The sequence below is a fragment of the Mirounga leonina genome, unplaced genomic scaffold, assembly GCF_011800145.1.
Source record: "Mirounga leonina isolate KUSES-001 unplaced genomic scaffold, KU_Mleo_1.0 Mir_201, whole genome shotgun sequence".
In the NCBI taxonomy this organism is placed as follows: Eukaryota; Metazoa; Chordata; class Mammalia; order Carnivora; family Phocidae; genus Mirounga; species Mirounga leonina.
This window is the reverse complement of record NW_023270504.1, coordinates 29,143,655-29,161,018: the sequence shown is the minus strand read 5'-3', so window position 1 is coordinate 29,161,018 and position 17,364 is coordinate 29,143,655. Positions and strand designations below refer to the sequence as shown.

The window sequence follows — 17,364 nt, the reverse complement described above, 5'->3', positions numbered from 1 at the left end:
AGCTCTGCCCAGCACCCAGCAGTCCCAGGACTCTAGAAAGCGGGTGGCTCCGGCCAGACTCCGGCCGGGGAGCCTCCTCACCTCCGCAGCTTGGACCTCTTTAGGGCCATCTCGATGTCCATGTCCTCACTGCTGTAGTCAGTGATGATGATATTGAAGTGTGGGTCACCGGTGGCCTGGAATAGCTTTTCCATGTCCCTGATGAACTGCTGCACCCAGCGCGCCTGGTTCTTTACTACCGCAGTGGGCAACGGGAAGAAAGAAGTGGTAACACCGAAAAAGGCAGCCCCACTACCAGCTCCCGCACGAGTCAGGGCCCCAGCAGACCTCTGCCACTGCGGACCCACCAGCAATGCAGCGGGAGAGGGACAGCTGACCCATGAAAGGGGCCTCTGCACCCTGGCGCCCACAGAGCCTCCGGGCAGCGCCTCATGGGAAGGCCTGGGACCGGGGCTCGTCCTCAGTTCTCTCGTAGTAACCCGACTGTGCTCTCACACTCAAACCCCGTTATCTGCCCATCCTACTAGCACTCTTGCTCTCCTGTCCCAGCCCACGGTTATACACATCTGCTCCATGCTCCTCTTTCCCACTACAGAAACCAGCTAAGCCACTCTATGTCTTGTTCCCCAGAGCAGGTGCAAACCCCGGTACGACAACACGGCCACGATCGCCCCCCGCTCCGAAACCTGGCGCAACAGGGAGCACCTGGCCTACGAGTTGGCATCTTTGCCAACCACAACACTCGGCCATGTGACCTCAGGTCCTCGCCTGTCGAGTGGCCTCTCCCACAGGTTCTTGTGAGATCACATCAGTGAGCAGAGACCTGGGTGCTCATGGTGACTTTTAGGATCCCCACTCTGCTGATAATGGCCGGGATCAGCTTGAGGCTCACCAGGCACAACGAAGTGGACCACGGCTCGGTGATTCCAGGAGAAGCCCTGGGGCCAACACAGTTTGGGCTCTGGGGCCCGGACATTCAAGACATGTCTCCGGCGGTTGTGTGAGCCCCAAACCAGGCCCTGCAGGTTCCGGGCCTCGACCTCTTCCCCACCAGCTGGATCGATGCCCTGCCAGCCTCGTGTAGACACATACTCGGAGAGCCGCACTGGGCGCTGGCCTTGTTCCAGCAGCTCAAGCTCCAGGAGGTAGCGACCTCCACGTAGCTGGTCCTGGCGCTTCTCCACATTCACGATGCGCTGTAGCTGGTACTTCCTGTGGCAGAAAGGGTGGGCAGCTTGAGTAACTCCTTCCCCCACTGTGGGAGGTAACATGGTACGTAGAAGCCTGTGAGGCCAGAGGTCAGGAGACCCTGATTTTTGTCCTAGTGTTGCCATTGGCTAAGATGCTGACACAAGGGGCACCTGGCTGGCTCAGTCCGTAGAGCATGTGACTCCTGATCTCAGGGTTGTGAGTTCAAGCCCCACGTTGGGTGCAGAGCTTACTTAAAAAAAAAAAAAAATGGAAGGAAGGAAGGAAGGAAGGAAAGGAAGGAAAGGAAGGAAGGAAGATGCTTCCGCCAGATGTTTTATCTCTAGTGTTCACTGCCTCCATCTTTAAAAATGCACCTACTGACCTGCTCTAAGTCTGTTATAGCTCTAAGATCCTAAGTATATAAGGTGAATATGTTTCCTTCAGAAACTGACCCTCATTAATAAAATATTCTACTCACAATCCATAACACACGATGGGTTATTAGAGAAATGTTGATTGGTTAGAACTCCGTATCATTAATCACTAGGGAAATGCAAATCAAAACCGCCATGTGATACCATTTTGCACCCATTAGGATGGCTATTTTCAAGAAAGGAAAATAACATGCATTGACAGAGATGTCGAGAAATTGACACCACTGATGGGAATGTAGAATGATGCAGCTGATTTGGAAAAGAGATTGGCAGTTTCTCAATATGTTAAACACAGAGTTACCATATGACTCAGCAATTCTACTAGGTATATCCCCAAGAGACCTGAAAACATGTTCATGAAAAAAATTATGCACAACTGTTCATAGCAGTATTGTATTCATAATAGCCCCAAAGTGGAAGCAACTCAAATATCAATCAACAATATGCAGAATATTCACACAATGGAATATTATGCAGCAGTACAAAGGAATGAAGCACTCAATACATTCTACAACATGGAGAAGCCTTGAAAATGTTTTGCTAAGTGAAAGAAGCCAGAGACAAAAGGCCACATATTACATTTACACGAAATATAACTCCATTTGCATGAAATGATTATTATAGGTCAATCTATAGTGGGAGAAAGTCAAATAGTGGTTGCTAGGGACTCAGAGAAGGAAGAAATGGAAGTAATACTAACAGGTACGGGGGTCCTTTTAAAAGTGATGAAAATGTTCTGGAATCAGATGATGGTTGCACAACATTACGAGTATGCCTAAAACCACCAAATTGTACACTCTAAAACCGTACACTCTAAAATGGTACATTGAATGTTACGTGAATTGTATCTCAATTATAAGAATGTTGATTGGTTAAATGAATGAATGCGAAAACAAAGAAGTTAGGCCCTGCTTTCTGCCCTAGCCCTTCCAGCCCACGCTGGGGTCTTGTCTCTTTTAGTCTCAGTTTTGCCTGTTCTATCCCTTTACTACTAGCTCCTTCCCTGAGAAAGGGGACCCCATCTACCAAGCCTTCCTGGTGCTCAACACATGTCCTAGGCCAGGTACCAAGGGATGTCAGAATCTTGCCCGAGGGTGGACAAAGACCTGACAGGTAGAGCTCATTCTCAGGAACAGGGGGTCCCAGGCGGGTGATCGTCCAGGGAGCCTGCAGCAGGGGAACGGGCAACAGCCCCCAGGTTCCTGCCCCCAGGCCAGCTGGCTGCTGTGCCCCAGCCCCGGTCCCAGGAGAGCCCTTTACCTTACCCCCGGCTCCTCTGGTTGAGCTTCTTCAGGAAGACTCGTGTGACCTCGAGAGCCTCCTGCTCTGGAAGCAGCAGGTTGCCAGATGTGTTACAGTTCAGATCGATCCAGTCGGTCCGCAGGGCTTGGAAGTCAAGGTTCCGAGCACTGAAGGTCTGGTCCCAGTTTACCACTGGGTCAAACATGGGCACGTATTCGAATACCTCACTCATATCCTCTTCCTCTTCTTCTTCTTCCCCCTCTTCTTCTCCCTCCATCTGTCCTTCCTGGCCTGCAGCGACCACGATGTCTTCCTCACCGCGCCAACCCCTCCTGGGGGCTGGGGGCTCCATCCTGTCTCCCCTTCTCTGCTCTGCGATGTATGTCTCAACTTGATTCAGCCACTGGGACTGCCCTAGTGTTTTCCTGGGACTGTCACGACTGGGCCTAGGCCCCTTGACAGGAGGCACTTTCCCCGCCAGATGCCCCTGGGGCCACTTCTCAGAGCGAGGTGGATCTTGGCTGGGCTGGGGGCTGGGTCTTCGCTCCATCTTCTCTGGTTGCTGGACTGGGACATCACTGGTCCTCCCAGGGAAAGGAGCTGTGGAGTTCTGCTTGGAAAACGGTGCCAGCAGACCGTCCCGGGGCTGAGCTAGGAGCTTCCGCAGGCTCCGGAGGTGGTAGTCAGTGACATCCTGCCCAAGGGGAAAGGTAGGCACTTGTCTTCCCTCTGGCATCCTGGCATTCTGGACATTGGAGGCAAGGGTCTCCTCTGCTGCTTCTCCATACTGGGATTCTTCTAGAAGGCTTTCCTCAAAACCTGTTGTTAATAACAACAACCATTCCTCACATCAGAGTTTCCAACTTTCCCAAACAAGGTAAGACGCAGTTGATCCTATGAATGACACCCAACGAGTGTCAGGTGGGGATTGCACCTGGGCTCTGCCACTGGCTTACTGTGTGACCTTGGGCAAGTTACCAACCTCAACTAACCCCAGTTTCTTCCTCTGCATAAAGGGAATAATCATGCATCTTCCTAAGGGCTGTTGTGAAGATGGAGCGATATAAAATACCTGAAGTGCCTAGCAGGTGCCTGGCACACACAGGGCCCAACAAATGGCCCTGGCATGCCCTAATCCCTCTAGAAGAAAGGCCACAGGACAACAGGGCTTTTCTCAGAAGAACTTCCCCAGTGACGTGCCAGGGAGAGTGATCCCTCCAGCAGTCCAAGCAATCTCCTCTGGGGCTCTAACTCTCCTCCAGCTGGCCGCAGCATGCTGTTAAATACAGTGTCACTTTCCGCATGTGCCTGGGATGGAAAAGGAAGGAGTACCACTCTCTCCTCCTTTGCGTGTAGGGGGAGCGGCTGTGTGGTTCGGATTTTAAGCTCCTCAGGGGCACGGCTGGCCTGGCCTGAACTTCCTCTAGAAACAGACCATGCTCATCCCTCCCAGCCTGACCTGGAAGCCTCAGCAGTCACTGTTACCTGGCTGCTCCGGCCCCTGCTTCTCAGGCTGGTCAATCTTGATGTACTCCTGAAAGCTGAACCTGCAGGAGGACGGGAGAAGCAGACTGGCACCCAGGGCCCCACAGGCTAGCGCGTGAGGCTCTGCGGGAAGGGCCAGCAGCAGTATGGAGTCATGCCCCAGTCTGGAGGGCAGGAGTGTGTGTGTGTGTCTGTGAGTGTGCGGCATGCCTGGGAAGGGCCAAGACTCCTCGGGCTGGAAGGGCATTTGCCGCCCCTCTAGTCCTGTGGAGCCCCTCTGTAAGGCCATTCTCTTGCCCCATTCAGTGTTGCTCACCGGTCCTGGTAGTACGAGTTTTCCTGGTAGAAGCATTTATTATGAGTCTCCATGTGGCTCAGGCGGGTATAGTCATTGGGGTAAACGAAGGACAGATGCACCTGGAGGCAGAGAAAGAAGCATCAGGAATGAGAGAGTGGGATCTCGGTAAGAAATCAGCCAACCAGGGTGAAGCCTGCACCTGGCTGGGCCCACACAGGGCTCACAGTGAAGGGAGAAGGGCTGCTTTGAGCTTCGGATGAAAACATTTGTTCCGCAGACCGGGATTCCATCCACTCTTCAGGCCTCCTCTCCTGGACTCTCTGGACCAAATGCAACCCCGGGCTCAAGCTTCCCAGTGCACGCGCCCTTCACCTCCCATCCTAGCTGCTTCTCCCCAGCTGCAGCCAGCACCATTCTCTCCTCCTCCTGCCACCTCCAAACCTTCACCTGCAACCTCCCATGGCCCTGGGACAACCCCCCTTTTGTTACCCACCACTGCTTCCTGCCTCCCTTACAGCTTCAGGCAATGCCACCAACCAACTTCCCAGTTAGACCCCACCCACTCTCCACCCAGAGGATGACTCCTGGCCGCTTCTTCCTGCCTCGAGCACTCTCCTAATCGTTTCTAGATCTGGATATATAGGGTGCCTTCTGCCTCTGCAGTTTCCACCTGGGCTATAGGTTCTCTAGAGCTAACCTCCCCTCCACAGTTCACTTTCCCCAGGGCCTCATCTATGAGTTTAAGAAGTACTGCTGGCTGGTCGCCCGGTAGGACAGGGTGTGTGGCTCAAGGTGCTGAGAGTATAGGAAGGCTCAGGCCAGTCCACCTCCCATCACCATCATCACTGTGGCAGAGCTGGAGTTGGAGTTCTTCCTAAGGCCGAGCATTTATTCTCAAGGTTTATAGTCCACTGGGCTATGGGCAACGTGGAACACAAGTTCACCCAGCCCATGGACCTGTGAGGCTGTCCTGTCTACTGCTATGTGGCATGGGGAGGAGGAAGAGTCAGGCCCGGCACCCCTCTATCTCAGCCACAGGCCGCAAGCCCCCACTGCCCAGCCCCCAGACTTACAAAGCGGAGTCCCTGGTAGCGCTGCAGGGGGAGCCCATCCACCAGGTAGCTGGGTTTGTAGGGACAATCAGGCAGGATGTGGCGGAGATGAGTCTTGGGGATCAGAGGCACTGAGGACAGTAAAGGAAGAGGGATGAGGGTGGGGATGGGAGACTGGAACGGGCTGGCTTCGAGGCACAAAGGCTCTCAGCTGAGGGCGAGGGCCGAAGGCCTCTGCTCTGAGCAGGCACCGTTTTGTATTCACTCATAGCAGCCATGGGCAGTCCAAGTCCATCAGCTGAGGTTGCCAAACTAAGGCTGGCACCACTCTTCTGGGGTCGGTACATTCAAGGAGTCTTGGAGGCCAAGGATTCGGCCACAGTCCCCGGTTCATGGCATGGGGATGGCTGTAGAGGGCTAGCCTCAGTAAAGGTTTAGAAACATCCAGGAGGCCACCGAATCTCATCCTGGCTCAGGGCCAATGACTGAATTTCCACCCAGTTGTTGTGGGGGTTGGGGCTCTCTCATCTTTTAAAATGTAAATGCTCCCAAGAATGTAAGACTCTAACACCTTCGTGGGAACATATTTCTCTCACTGGATTAAGAGCTGGGATCCAGGGGCGTCTGGGTGGCTCAGTCGGTTGGGCATCTGTCTTCAGCTCAGGTCATGATCCCAGAGTCCCAGGATCAAGCCCCACATCAGGCTCCCTGCTTAGCGGGGAGTCTGTTTCTCCCTCTGCCCTTCACCCTGCTTGTGCTCTCTCTCAAATAAGTAAAAATCTTAAAAAAAAAAAAAAAAAGAGTTGGGATCCAGTAGAAAACTATGATATATGTGATTGTGGAGGGACACGTAGGGGATTTCTGGGCTCTAGTTCTACTTCCTGTCCTGGGAGGTGGTTACCCAATGTTTGCTGTGTAATGATTTGTGGAACTGTAAAACTGTACACATATATTTTTGTACTTTTCTATACGCATATTATATTTTACACTCCTAAGGGAAAAGCAAGATTCTCTGACTTTGGAATACTGTAGTAGAAGTGACAAGTCTGCGGAGTCCCCTCTACTAACACCCATGGCAGTGTATGGTCCCCAGACTGGATGAGAAGTGTGCGGCCAAGGCCTTACCTCGATAGAGGGTGTCCCGAGGGTCGGGCCGCAGCATGTCTGCGAGGGGCAGCTCCTCTCTGGGAAGAGAGTCTCGGGAGCCTGCATGGCTGGCTGCTGTCTGAGGGATATGGCCCACGTCATCCATCCTTAGGACTGTCTCATCTGGGCCCAGGGAGGAAAGAACAGAAGCAGCTGTGAGTCCTGGACAAACCCAGAACCCAGACCCCTGCCCCTCTGAGAGGCCAGGCAGAGCCAGAGCCCAGGCTTTTGTAACCACTCCCAGGGACAGTATGGGGTGTGCGTGACCCCACTCCCCTCTAGCTCTGCCCTCTCACAAGTTGTGGGCTCAGCTACTGATCTCCTTTGGACCCACTCTACCAGCCCCATGGCTACCACACACCACAACTTGGTGTAAATTGGAAAAAGACACCACTTCCTCAAATGTGTTACTGCTCTCTGCTGGAAATGTCATTTAAGTCTGCTTCATTTATCTCACACACATGTACAGAGCACTTAATAAATAACCAGCCAGGCACTGTTCTAAGCATCTTATAAATATCAAACCACTTCATCTCCATAAACACCGTATACCTTAGGTGTTTAGTGATTATTCCTACTTTACAGACTAGGAGCTTTGGCAAAGAGAATCTAAGTCATTTGCCGAAGACCACACAACTGGTCAGTGGCAAAGCTGAATCTGAACCTGGTCGGTGTAGTCTCAGCCTCCAGGTTATGCTGCGTCTCAGACAGACAAGCCAGCAAGGCGGCCCACGGCAGGGCGCCGCCTTGCCCCCTCCATCACCCCCAGACTAGTATTCTCCCTTCCAAGTGAGCCAGGCCTCCTCCTCCCCTTTTCTAACTGCCCTGGTTGCTCCCTGCTGTCTGGATTCATCTGCCTTCAGCCCCAGGTGGAGCTCTCCTTCTCTACCTGGGGCTGGTTACCTCTGGCTCATCTTACTAGTTTCTTCCCTGAAGTTTATTATGGGCCTCTTTCTTCTCATTTCACATTGCATCTATGGACTCCAGCTCCCCCTTCTTCCTCTTGCATCAACTTAGCAGCTCACGATCTGCCCCTTCTGCCTTGACCTTGTGGCCTCTAGCTTCACTCACCATCAACCTCCTCTTACCTATCCTGCCTTTGCCACACTGCCTCCCCGGCCTGTCCCCATCCTGCCCTCCTTGTCTCTCACACACTTTCCACTGCCTTCCCAGTCTCCTCCCAGCACTCAGCTTTCCCTTCCTCCCTTGGGGTTCTGGCCCTGCCTACTCTTCCTACACCCGGGCCCACGTGGCCCCACTTGCCTGCTGGTGATTTCTCAGTGGGGCCTGCGGATGCATAGGAAATCATGAGCAATACATAGTACAACTGAAGAGTTCATTTACTGCAAATCTAAAGCAGGTGAGAAAGTTTCTTCAGCTCTGGTCATGGCTTTGCAAAGAACCATGGGACCCTCAACTGTAAAATAGGAAATTGGCCTCACTCAGAGGTTTTTCATCTGGAGGGAGCCTCATGGTCTCTGGGTGCTCCTGAAATTGTACACAACATATTGTGTGTGAATGGACAAGGGCGTTCTTCTGGGGCAAGATCTCAGCAAGCTTCCAGCAGGTTCTCAAAGGGGTCACTGACCCTTGAGAGTTAAGGATCTCTGACCTTAGGCTCCCTTTAAGTTCTGTTCCTTGTTCTGGACCCCCTTTCCACCCACATTCCAAGCACCCTGAGCTTTAGCCTCCACCCCTCCCTTAACCAAATCCCCTCAGTGGACTGAACCCCACATGTTGGCCCCAGCTCACCTCTGTCTCCAGGGGAGGGGCAGAGCCTACTCACTTGTGAAAAGGGACAGGGAAGGGGAGTCAATAATGGTGAACTTGGCTCCAGGGTCATTCCGTCGCCACTGGAAGAAGAGAAAGGGTGGATGTGGAGGCTTGGAGGGAGCTGGATTTAGAAAAGAGTTCAAGGGACAAGGGGCGAGGAGCGGCTCCGAGCTGAGCTGGGGGGCAGGCACGGCAGGGCTCTCACCGCGACTTCCACATGATCCGTGCCCTCATCGTTCTGTTTGTGCAGCACCTCGAAGTAGTACCTCTGGGAGGCTGCCAGGCTAGCAGGAGAGAGCAGAGACAAAGAAGGCTATCTTCTCGGGCCCTGTGGCTGCCTGTGACCCACTCTTCCGCCATCCTACCTTGCTCCTGCCATCCGCAGCCTCCCCTTGTCTTTTTTTTTTCTCTGCTTCCAGAATCCCAGGAGCTTTGCTTTTAATGCTGGCCCTCTGAGAGGCCAGGCAGAGCCAGAGCCCAGGCTTTTGTAACTGCCCCCAGGGACAGTATGGGGTGTGCGTGACCCCACTCTCCTCTAGCTCTGCCCTCTCACAAGTTGTGGGCTCAGCTACTGATCTCCTTTGGACCCACTCTACCAGCCCCATGGCTACCACACACCACAACTTGGTGTAAATTGGAAAAAGACACCACTTCCAGGTGCCTGACACCTGGTAGTCCCCACACTACCTCTTACTCACAGTGTGACCTTAGTTTGCTCTTCTGTAAGATGGCGGTACTAACAGTACACACTTCACAGGAGAATCAGGACGATCAAAGGAAACACAGATCTTCCTCAACTTATGGGCTTACGTTCTGATAGACTCCTCTTAAGTTAAAAATATTGGAAGTCGAAATGCATTTAATACACTGAACTCCCGAACATCATAGCTTAGCCTGGCCCACCTTGAACGTGCTCAGAATACTTGCATTAGCCTACAGTTGGGCAAGATCATCTGACACAAAGCCTAGTTAAAACAAAGTACTGAATATCCCATGTAAGTTACTAAATGAAAGTGAAAAACAGCATGGTGGTATGCGCACAGAATGGCTGTTATCGGCTGTTGACCCTGTGATCATGTAGCTGACTGGGAACTGAGGCTCACGGCCACTGCCCAGCATCACAAGAGACTATTGTACCCCTTAACTGCTAGCCTGGAAAGAGATCCAAATTCAAAATTTGAAGTACAGTTTCCCTTGAATGCATATCACTTCTGCACCATCGTAAAGTTGAAACATCGTAAGTCGAACTATTGTAAGTCTGGCCATCTGTAATAGTAACCCTTACAGAGTTGTTATTATGTGCCAGACACTGTTCTAACGGTTTTATACATGCCAACTCACTTAATTCTTGGTTATAGATGAGAACCCTGAGGCACCGAAATCTTGGGTAATTTGCCCCAAAATCACTGAGGTAGTAAGTGGTGGAGCTGGGATCTGGACCCGGGCAGTCTGGCTTCTGGGTCTATGACGTTAGCTGCCATGCTGAGTTACATGTGAAGTGCTCACCACAGAGACTGGCAAAGGGCAAGCGCTCTTCGCCAGCTAAGCCGTCTTCTTGTTACCAACATCACTATTATCACCATTAAACCAGTGCATGTTCTTGCTTGTGTGGGCAGGCCACCAGGTGGCACTCTGAGGTTAGGCTAAGTTCCCCTTCCAGCATGACAAAAGCAATTCCAGCCACTACAGGCTGGGAAAGGCCTGGTCTCGCTCCAGTCTCCCAAGGGATCACAGCGATGAGGAACTTTCCACAGCACAGGCAGTGTCCAGGCTGTGGACATCTCCAGGGATGGAGCAAATGGGAAGGGCAAGGACTGGGAGAAGAAAGACCTATTTTGCTTTCCAGTCCTGAGTGTCACTAAATAGCTGTGTGACCTTCTCCCAGTCACACCCCGCTCTGAGCCTCAGTTTCCCCATCTGTAAAATGAGGAAGGATGGGCCAGATGGTTTCTAAGTCAAAGACTTCATTTAGCAGAATGCACGAGAGCCCAGGCATGCTGCATATCTGGATAAGGAAGGCTGGAGAAAAGGGAGGGTACAACTGGACTCCCTTGCCTGATTTGACCTCAGCACTTGAGGTAGGTTGGGCTTTTTCTGTCGCTCATAGGAATGTCACGAGACTCCCTACTCACCTCACTGGCTTGGAAATTTGACTCCGAAATTTCCCAAACTCTCCAGGGGCAGTCCACTCTTTTCCAGTCTAGAGGTGTGGGGAGAGCGAGAAGAGAAGGAAGGAGGAAGATGGACAATATGAAGGAAGGGAGGCGGGGAGTGAAGAGACAAAGAAGGAATGGGGAGGAGATGTGGGAGAAAAGAAGAGCAGGGAGATGGGAAAGAAAACAGGAGAGGTGAGGGGAGTGACAGGTAACCCAGGCAAGAAGGACCTCCGCCCTTCCTACAAGGGGCCCGAGCAATCAGGCTCCACGGCGTTCATCCTTGGCACCATGCTAAGGATGCTGGAACCCCAAAACGGGACGTGGCCCAGTCCCAGCCCAGAGATGAATCTTCCTGAGGTCTTTCTGTGGCCTCAGACTAACTCCTCACTCCTCCCCAATTTACACTCTGTCTATCCCTTTGTAAAACGGGGCAGGGGTGAGAGGGAGGATGCTTCTCTCTCACGCCTTCTTCCCTGGCTGTCACACCAGAGAGACTAATGGTAATGAGGGTTTCCTGATGTGGGCAGGTGCCTCTTCCATGACCTGGCTCCTGGGCCCAGTGGGAGAGTTCTGGAGCTGGGCTGACCCTACCTTGCCCACACTGGCCAGCAGCTGAAGGCCTGACACCTGGTCGTCCCGGCTGAGCCAGAACTCAGCGTTGTCATCTGCAGCAATGGCAAACTGGATCTTCCCTGGGCAGTCGGGGAGAGAGTTTGCAGATGAAAGCAAGAAGGGCATTAGTATAAAGGGCTGAAGGCCTATTTTATGTCTTAGCGATTACATTCTCTTCAGAGGGCTTGGTGCCATGACTTCCCTCTCTGTAAAGTGGGGGTTCCACATCCTAGGAGACACCATGAAGACAGGGAAGACTCCCAGGAAGAGACAAGCTAGTGCCAGACTCTGCAAATCAGGGTGTGAAGTGGCAGCTGGGGGGCACTGGATGAGACCTCACTGTGACTAAATTTCCCCCCTCTCCCCAGTGATGGACTAACAGGGTCCAGGTAGCCTAATGTGGACTTACTTCTCAACTACAGGCTTATGTTCTCTGGGTACCGTAAAGAACCTGGAGCAGGAAGCAGGAGGATGGGACTTTGGGGCTGGCCTCACCATCGGTGAAGGGGTGCAGGTAGCCAAAGATGCGGAGGCCATAGTTGGTCCATTTGGGCGACACGGCCAGCTTCCTCAGGGTTGTGCGAATCTACGCCAAGAAAGGGGAGGGAAACCATTACCCAGAAGAGGGAAGAGGAAACTGAAGAAATTGGTCCACTCAGGGCTGGTGGGAAGACCAAGGTGGGGAGGGAGACAGGAGGGACTGGGGCATGGCTTGGTGAGTGGAGTGTAGGCAGGATTTCTACTCCCACTTGCTTCTTTGTTCATGTAACCTTGTACAGTGCACAACCAGCCCAACTGTATGTGGTGGCTCTGGCTAAATTATATCATGAGGCACAATGAGAGCCTGAAGCTGAAATGATGCAGAAGATGGCAGAGAACTCAAAGGAATCCTTGGGAAGGGAGCAAGAGTAGTAACTGTGGGCAGAAGAAAAGAGGACCCAAGATATAAAGGAAAGAAAATGAACCAGAAAAGAGCCAGGACAGATGAAGAAGACAGAAGACGGGGAGATGAGACACAGGAGTGGGCCGAGGGAGGGAAAAGAGGCGCGCCAAACACTCACATGTGGGTACAGTGGGAAGTGAAGGTTCCTCCTGAGCTGCTGAATGGAACTGCCACACCAGTCCTCAAACACATGCAGGTTGGCGTGGCCCCGGAACTGTACGGGGCAGAGAAGCAAGCAGGTGAGTGTGAGCGCCCCGGCACCCGTCCGGCCCGCGGCTTGAGGAGGCCGGGTGGACAGACGACGCCCCGGCCACCGCAGCCCCAGCCCCGGTGTTCCCCTCACTACTGAAGGTCACAGTCCAATTCAGTCCCATCCCATCCTCACACCCACAGCCTCTCTCCAACCTCATCCCCACTGCCTGGCCCTAAAGCCTGGGTCTGTTTTTCTGGCTATGCTTGTGCGCGCGCGCACACAGAGTCCCGGCTCTTTCCATGCAGGAAGGGGGCTGGTTTGCATTCCCCAGGTAAGGGGCAGTAATAGCTATGACAGAAAGGCAGAGATGACAGAAAGAACTGGAAGGAGCGCCAGGCTGGAGTTGGAGCTAAAGACTTGCTCTCCTCCCCTCCCCTCCCCTTCCCCTTATGCCTAATAGTAAGCTCGAACAGCTGTCTGCTGGTGAAACCTTATCTACCCAGTAGTCTTCACGCTTCTGGCTCCCCTTGTGGGGAAGCAGCTGGGAAAGCGCTGCAGGAGGTCTTTGGGGGCCCCATCCGGCAGGACGGCCTCCGACTGCTCCCTTAGGAGCTGGAAGCCTCTCTCCTGCTCTGCGCGGGCCTCTCCTGGCATAACTACCCAGGCGCCCAGGACTTGGGCAGCCCTGGGAAGCTAGGAGCAGAGGATGTATGCTTTCTGCTCCTTGGCTGTGGCATCGGTGGGGCAGAGACTGAGCTTGGAGGCCAGCGGCAGAGGGCCCCCTTCAGAAGAGAGGGCCTTAGAGCCAGTGCTCTGAGTGGGTGGAAGTGCTGGGCGTTTGAGAGGGGAGGGGAAGCGTGGGGATCCTGTCCCAATTTGTCCTGACAAAGAGTTTCAGATTACCCCATCTCAGCAATTTTCTCCTCCCCCTACCCCCAGCTTAATCTCCAGGTTGTGGGAGGTGGGGCCTCAATTACTCTATACAAACAGGCCCTGCCCTTCCCTCCCCACTGTGGCCCATCAGATATCAAAATCTGAGCTGCCCTGAGGAAAACAGAGGAGTAAGGGACACCCAGACTGGAAGCCCGGATAAAAGGAAGTAGCACAAGATCTTCAGCAAGCGATCTGGAGGACAGATGTTTGGGAGGGGAGAAGTCCTGCGCACGAATGCCAAAGATCTGAGGTGCGGCCTCTGAGGAAACACGACCCCACAGCTGGATCCAGAAGGGACACAAGAGAGCCTGTCACTCCCCATCCCTTCAGCAGCCTGGCACTTCCTGGGCACACTGGCCTGGTCAAAGCTGAGCATGTGGGGCCTTGGGAAGCAGCCATCGCACCAGGGAATATGAGTTGGGGGCTGGGATGGGTGGGAGAGAGAATGTGGGCTGGGTAGGCAGGGGGCGGGCTGAGGCTTCTTGGAAGGAAAGAATGGGGACATTGTGCTACTTCTGGGGAAATTCCTTAAATCCAGTTTATAAGACTCAGTTGTCTCCTACAAATGACCTCTTCTAAGCCCCTCCCTGGAAGACTTTCAGGGCAGTGTGCTCAGATGCACAGCAAACTGCCGAGGGAGGGCTTGCCACCAGAGAAATCTGTTTTCTTCAGCCAGGAGGCCAGAGGCCACAGGGGGTTTGGGCAGGGGAAGGAGGGAAGAAGGAAGGAACTGGGCTGGCCGCCTCCTGCCTCCCACTCAGGGCCTTGCTTGCTACAGCAAGGGTAGCTTGAGATGCTCCGGAGAATGGAAGGCAGGGGAAATGAGCGTGTAGGAAGAGGACTAGCCCTCTCCTCTGAGGTCTAGGCCCTCACTCGGCATCACGGTAGCCTTCAAACCATGCTTCATCCACCGTCTCTGTGGGACCCGTGGGCACCATCTTCCTCCCAGGCCCAAACTGGCAACCCCCACCAGGATTTGCATCTCTCTAAGTTTTGGAGACTTTGTATCTGGCAGGGATGAGGGATTCCAGCTCGTCAGCACTGCCCTTTGCCCGCTCTCTCCATTGTCCAGCAGGGACTAAGGCCCAGGGAAGGACACTGGTTACTCCTATCACCAGATTTGGCCAATGACAGATTTGGAACTTCCAGTTGTAAGTAGTGGAGAAAATACTTGTTGGAACCCTCTCATTTTAGAGGTCAGATTATTGAGGCCCAGAAAGGTAAACTGACTCCCCCAAAACACACAGCAATTAACCCTGTGGAAGTGGGAAGGGTGTCTGGGAGTATGGATGCAGGAGGGGAAGGTCAGCCAGGTAGGTCCTCAGACAGGAATGTCCACTGTCTTCCATTCCCACAACACTGCCTCTACCAGGCCCCACTGTGCTTGCCAGGCCTGCAGGAGAGCCTCCTCACTGGAGGGAAGCTTCTCTCCCTCCACTGATTCTTCACACTGCCTGCAAGATTGTCTTTCTAAAGCACAGACCTGATCATGTCACTCTGCAGCTCAGGAGACTCCCAAAAGGCTTCAGAACAAAACCTCACCCTGGCATGAGAGGTCTTTTCGACTGACCTAACCTTCCCAGCCTCACCTCCTGCCACTCCCTGTCACACACCTACACGCCACCCACACCCATCTCCCTGTCTTTGTCACGTTCCTTCACCTCTCCATGGCTTTACAAACACTACTTGCCGGTGGCAGGGCCTTTTCCTTTCTCCCCCACCTGGCAAACCCTGGTTCATCCTTCTCTGACTTCCTCACAAGAGTTAATAGCTTCCCTCCGCTGTGTTTCCAGAACATCTTAATTATTTGAATGAACAAATGCTCGCAGAAGCTAAGCTCGGAACCGTATGTTCCTTCATTGATTCGGTAAGTGCTGAATGTCTGCTTTGGACCGGTAAGAGATGCAAGGAGATGTGGTCCTCCAAGGAGAGAGACATGTTAACAATCGGTGTCACCCGTGCCAGGGGCTATTGCAGAGGGGTCGGGGGCACATGGCATGAAGGCAGGAGCAGTCACCTCTGCCCCCAGGAGACACAGGAGCCAATCACAGAAAGTACACTCCAGAGTGGGTAAATAAAATGTGGTGCGGCCACACAATGGAACAGTACTCAACCATAAAAAGAAATGAAGTGCTGGTAGAGGCGACTGCATGGACGAGCCTTGAAAACATCATGTTAAGTGAAAGAAATCAGACACAAATGGTCACATTATCTGATTCCATGTATATGAAATGACCAGAACAGGCAAACCTAGAGAGACAAAAAGTAGACTACTGGGCACCCTGGCTGGCTCAGTCGGTAGGGCATGTGACTCTTGATCTCAGGGTTGTGAGTTTAAGCCCCATGTTGGGCATGGAGCCTAATTAAAATCATAAAAAGTACAAAAAAAAAAAAAGCATTCCTTAAAAAGAGAAAAGTAGATTATTGTTTGTGTAGGGCTTGTGGGAAGGGGGTAGTGAGGGGTGATGGCTAACAGGTATGGAGTTTCTTTCTATGGTAATGAAAGTGCTCTAAATTAACAGTCATGGGTGCATAACTCTATGAATCTAGTAAAAGCTAGTGAATTACACACCTTAAATGGATGACTTATGTGGTATTTAATTTGTATCTCAATAAAATTGTTACCAAAAAAAAAAAAAAGTAAGCCTGAGAAGAAGATTTGGGGTCTCGGCCTTCTCATCAAGAGACAGCAGCTCGCCAAAGCCAGGGAAAGGCTGACTTGTTTTGATCTTACTTGGATTTACCGAATTTCTTTCTTGTAACTCTTTGTTTTCCAGATGGAACATCCTGAGCATCAGACAGTGTTTTGGTCAATGGACATAAATGAATAAATTGGCATTGAGGTTTGTTAATCAGTGGGGTTTGTGAACTACAGTCTTATGATTTGGGGTGCCATGAATAAGTTTTTGAGGGCAGTTACCCCGTGAAGCCATTGCCAGCTTTCTTATCCTCTGTCCTTGCTCACTTTCAGGGCAGGGCTGTGTCCTAGTGATGCCACCTGGAAGAAGTGAACGAGTTAACCCCTCTCCGAGCCATTACCTGCAAAAGGGGGATAACAGTACCACCTGACAGCTCTTGACAGCTAGATGTTCAATAAATTTGACTGTCTGTCAAAAGGGCAGGAGACAGGTAAGGAGATCGCAGAGAGAGTCACCGGTGGTGGGGGCAGGGACCACCATGCAGCTCTATGGCTGCAAATGTTAAGTTATTTAGCCTTTCGAAGGGCCTTGGTTTCTCTGTTGGTGAAATAAGATGATTGGATCAGTGATTCCCTGAAGATCTATGAAGATTGTAATGAGGATTTTGTAAGGGTTTTTTTTGGTAAAAACTACTTTTTTTTTTTTTTTTAAAGATTTTATTTATTTATTTGAGACAGAGAGCACATGAGAGGGGGGAGGGTCAGAGGGAGAAGCAGGCTCCCTGCTCGGGACTCGATGCGGGACTCGATGCGGGACTCGATCCCGGGACTCGATCCCGGGACTCCAGGTTCATGACCTGAGCCGAAGGCAGTCGCTTAACCAACTGAGCCACCCAGGCGCCCCTGGTAAATACTACTTTTTTAAAGATTTTATTTATTTATTTGAGAGAAATCAAGAGAGAGCACGGGCTGGGGGAAGGGCAGAGGGAGAGGGAGAAGCAGGCTCTGCGCTGAGCAGGACCCTGGGATCTTGACCTGAGCCCTGAGCGGAAGGCAGATGCTTAACCGACTGAGCCACCCTGGCACCCTGGTAAAGCTACTTTTAATTAAAAAAAAAAAAAAAAAGTCAATGGAAATCAGGCATTTATCACCAAAAGGCCATACACACTTATTAAAACATCAACTATTTCTTTAAAAAATTAATCCTATTTTAATCACTATTTACTATTTGTTCACTGTTTTAATCTCATATATATTTCCATCCTTGA

At 52.1% G+C, this 17,364-nt stretch overlaps 1 protein-coding gene across 1 annotated transcript in view; it reads right to left on the bottom strand.

Annotated features, from left to right (window-relative positions):
* The window catches only part of B4GALNT3 (beta-1,4-N-acetyl-galactosaminyltransferase 3), an 88,540-nt gene that overhangs the window by 3,074 nt on the left and 68,102 nt on the right, over positions 1-17,364 (bottom strand). The window contains exons 4-16 of the mRNA XM_035027855.1: positions 12,451-12,546; positions 11,885-11,975; positions 11,369-11,469; positions 10,754-10,821; positions 8,827-8,905; positions 8,635-8,701; positions 6,828-6,971; positions 5,724-5,833; positions 4,669-4,769; positions 4,353-4,414; positions 2,891-3,686; positions 893-1,212; positions 82-235 (exon numbers count right to left, since the gene is read on the bottom strand). Coding sequence (XP_034883746.1) covers positions 82-235; positions 893-1,212; positions 2,891-3,686; positions 4,353-4,414; positions 4,669-4,769; positions 5,724-5,833; positions 6,828-6,971; positions 8,635-8,701; positions 8,827-8,905; positions 10,754-10,821; positions 11,369-11,469; positions 11,885-11,975; positions 12,451-12,546 — 2,189 coding nt within the window. The remainder of the gene's footprint in view (positions 1-81; positions 236-892; positions 1,213-2,890; positions 3,687-4,352; positions 4,415-4,668; positions 4,770-5,723; positions 5,834-6,827; positions 6,972-8,634; positions 8,702-8,826; positions 8,906-10,753; positions 10,822-11,368; positions 11,470-11,884; positions 11,976-12,450; positions 12,547-17,364) is intronic.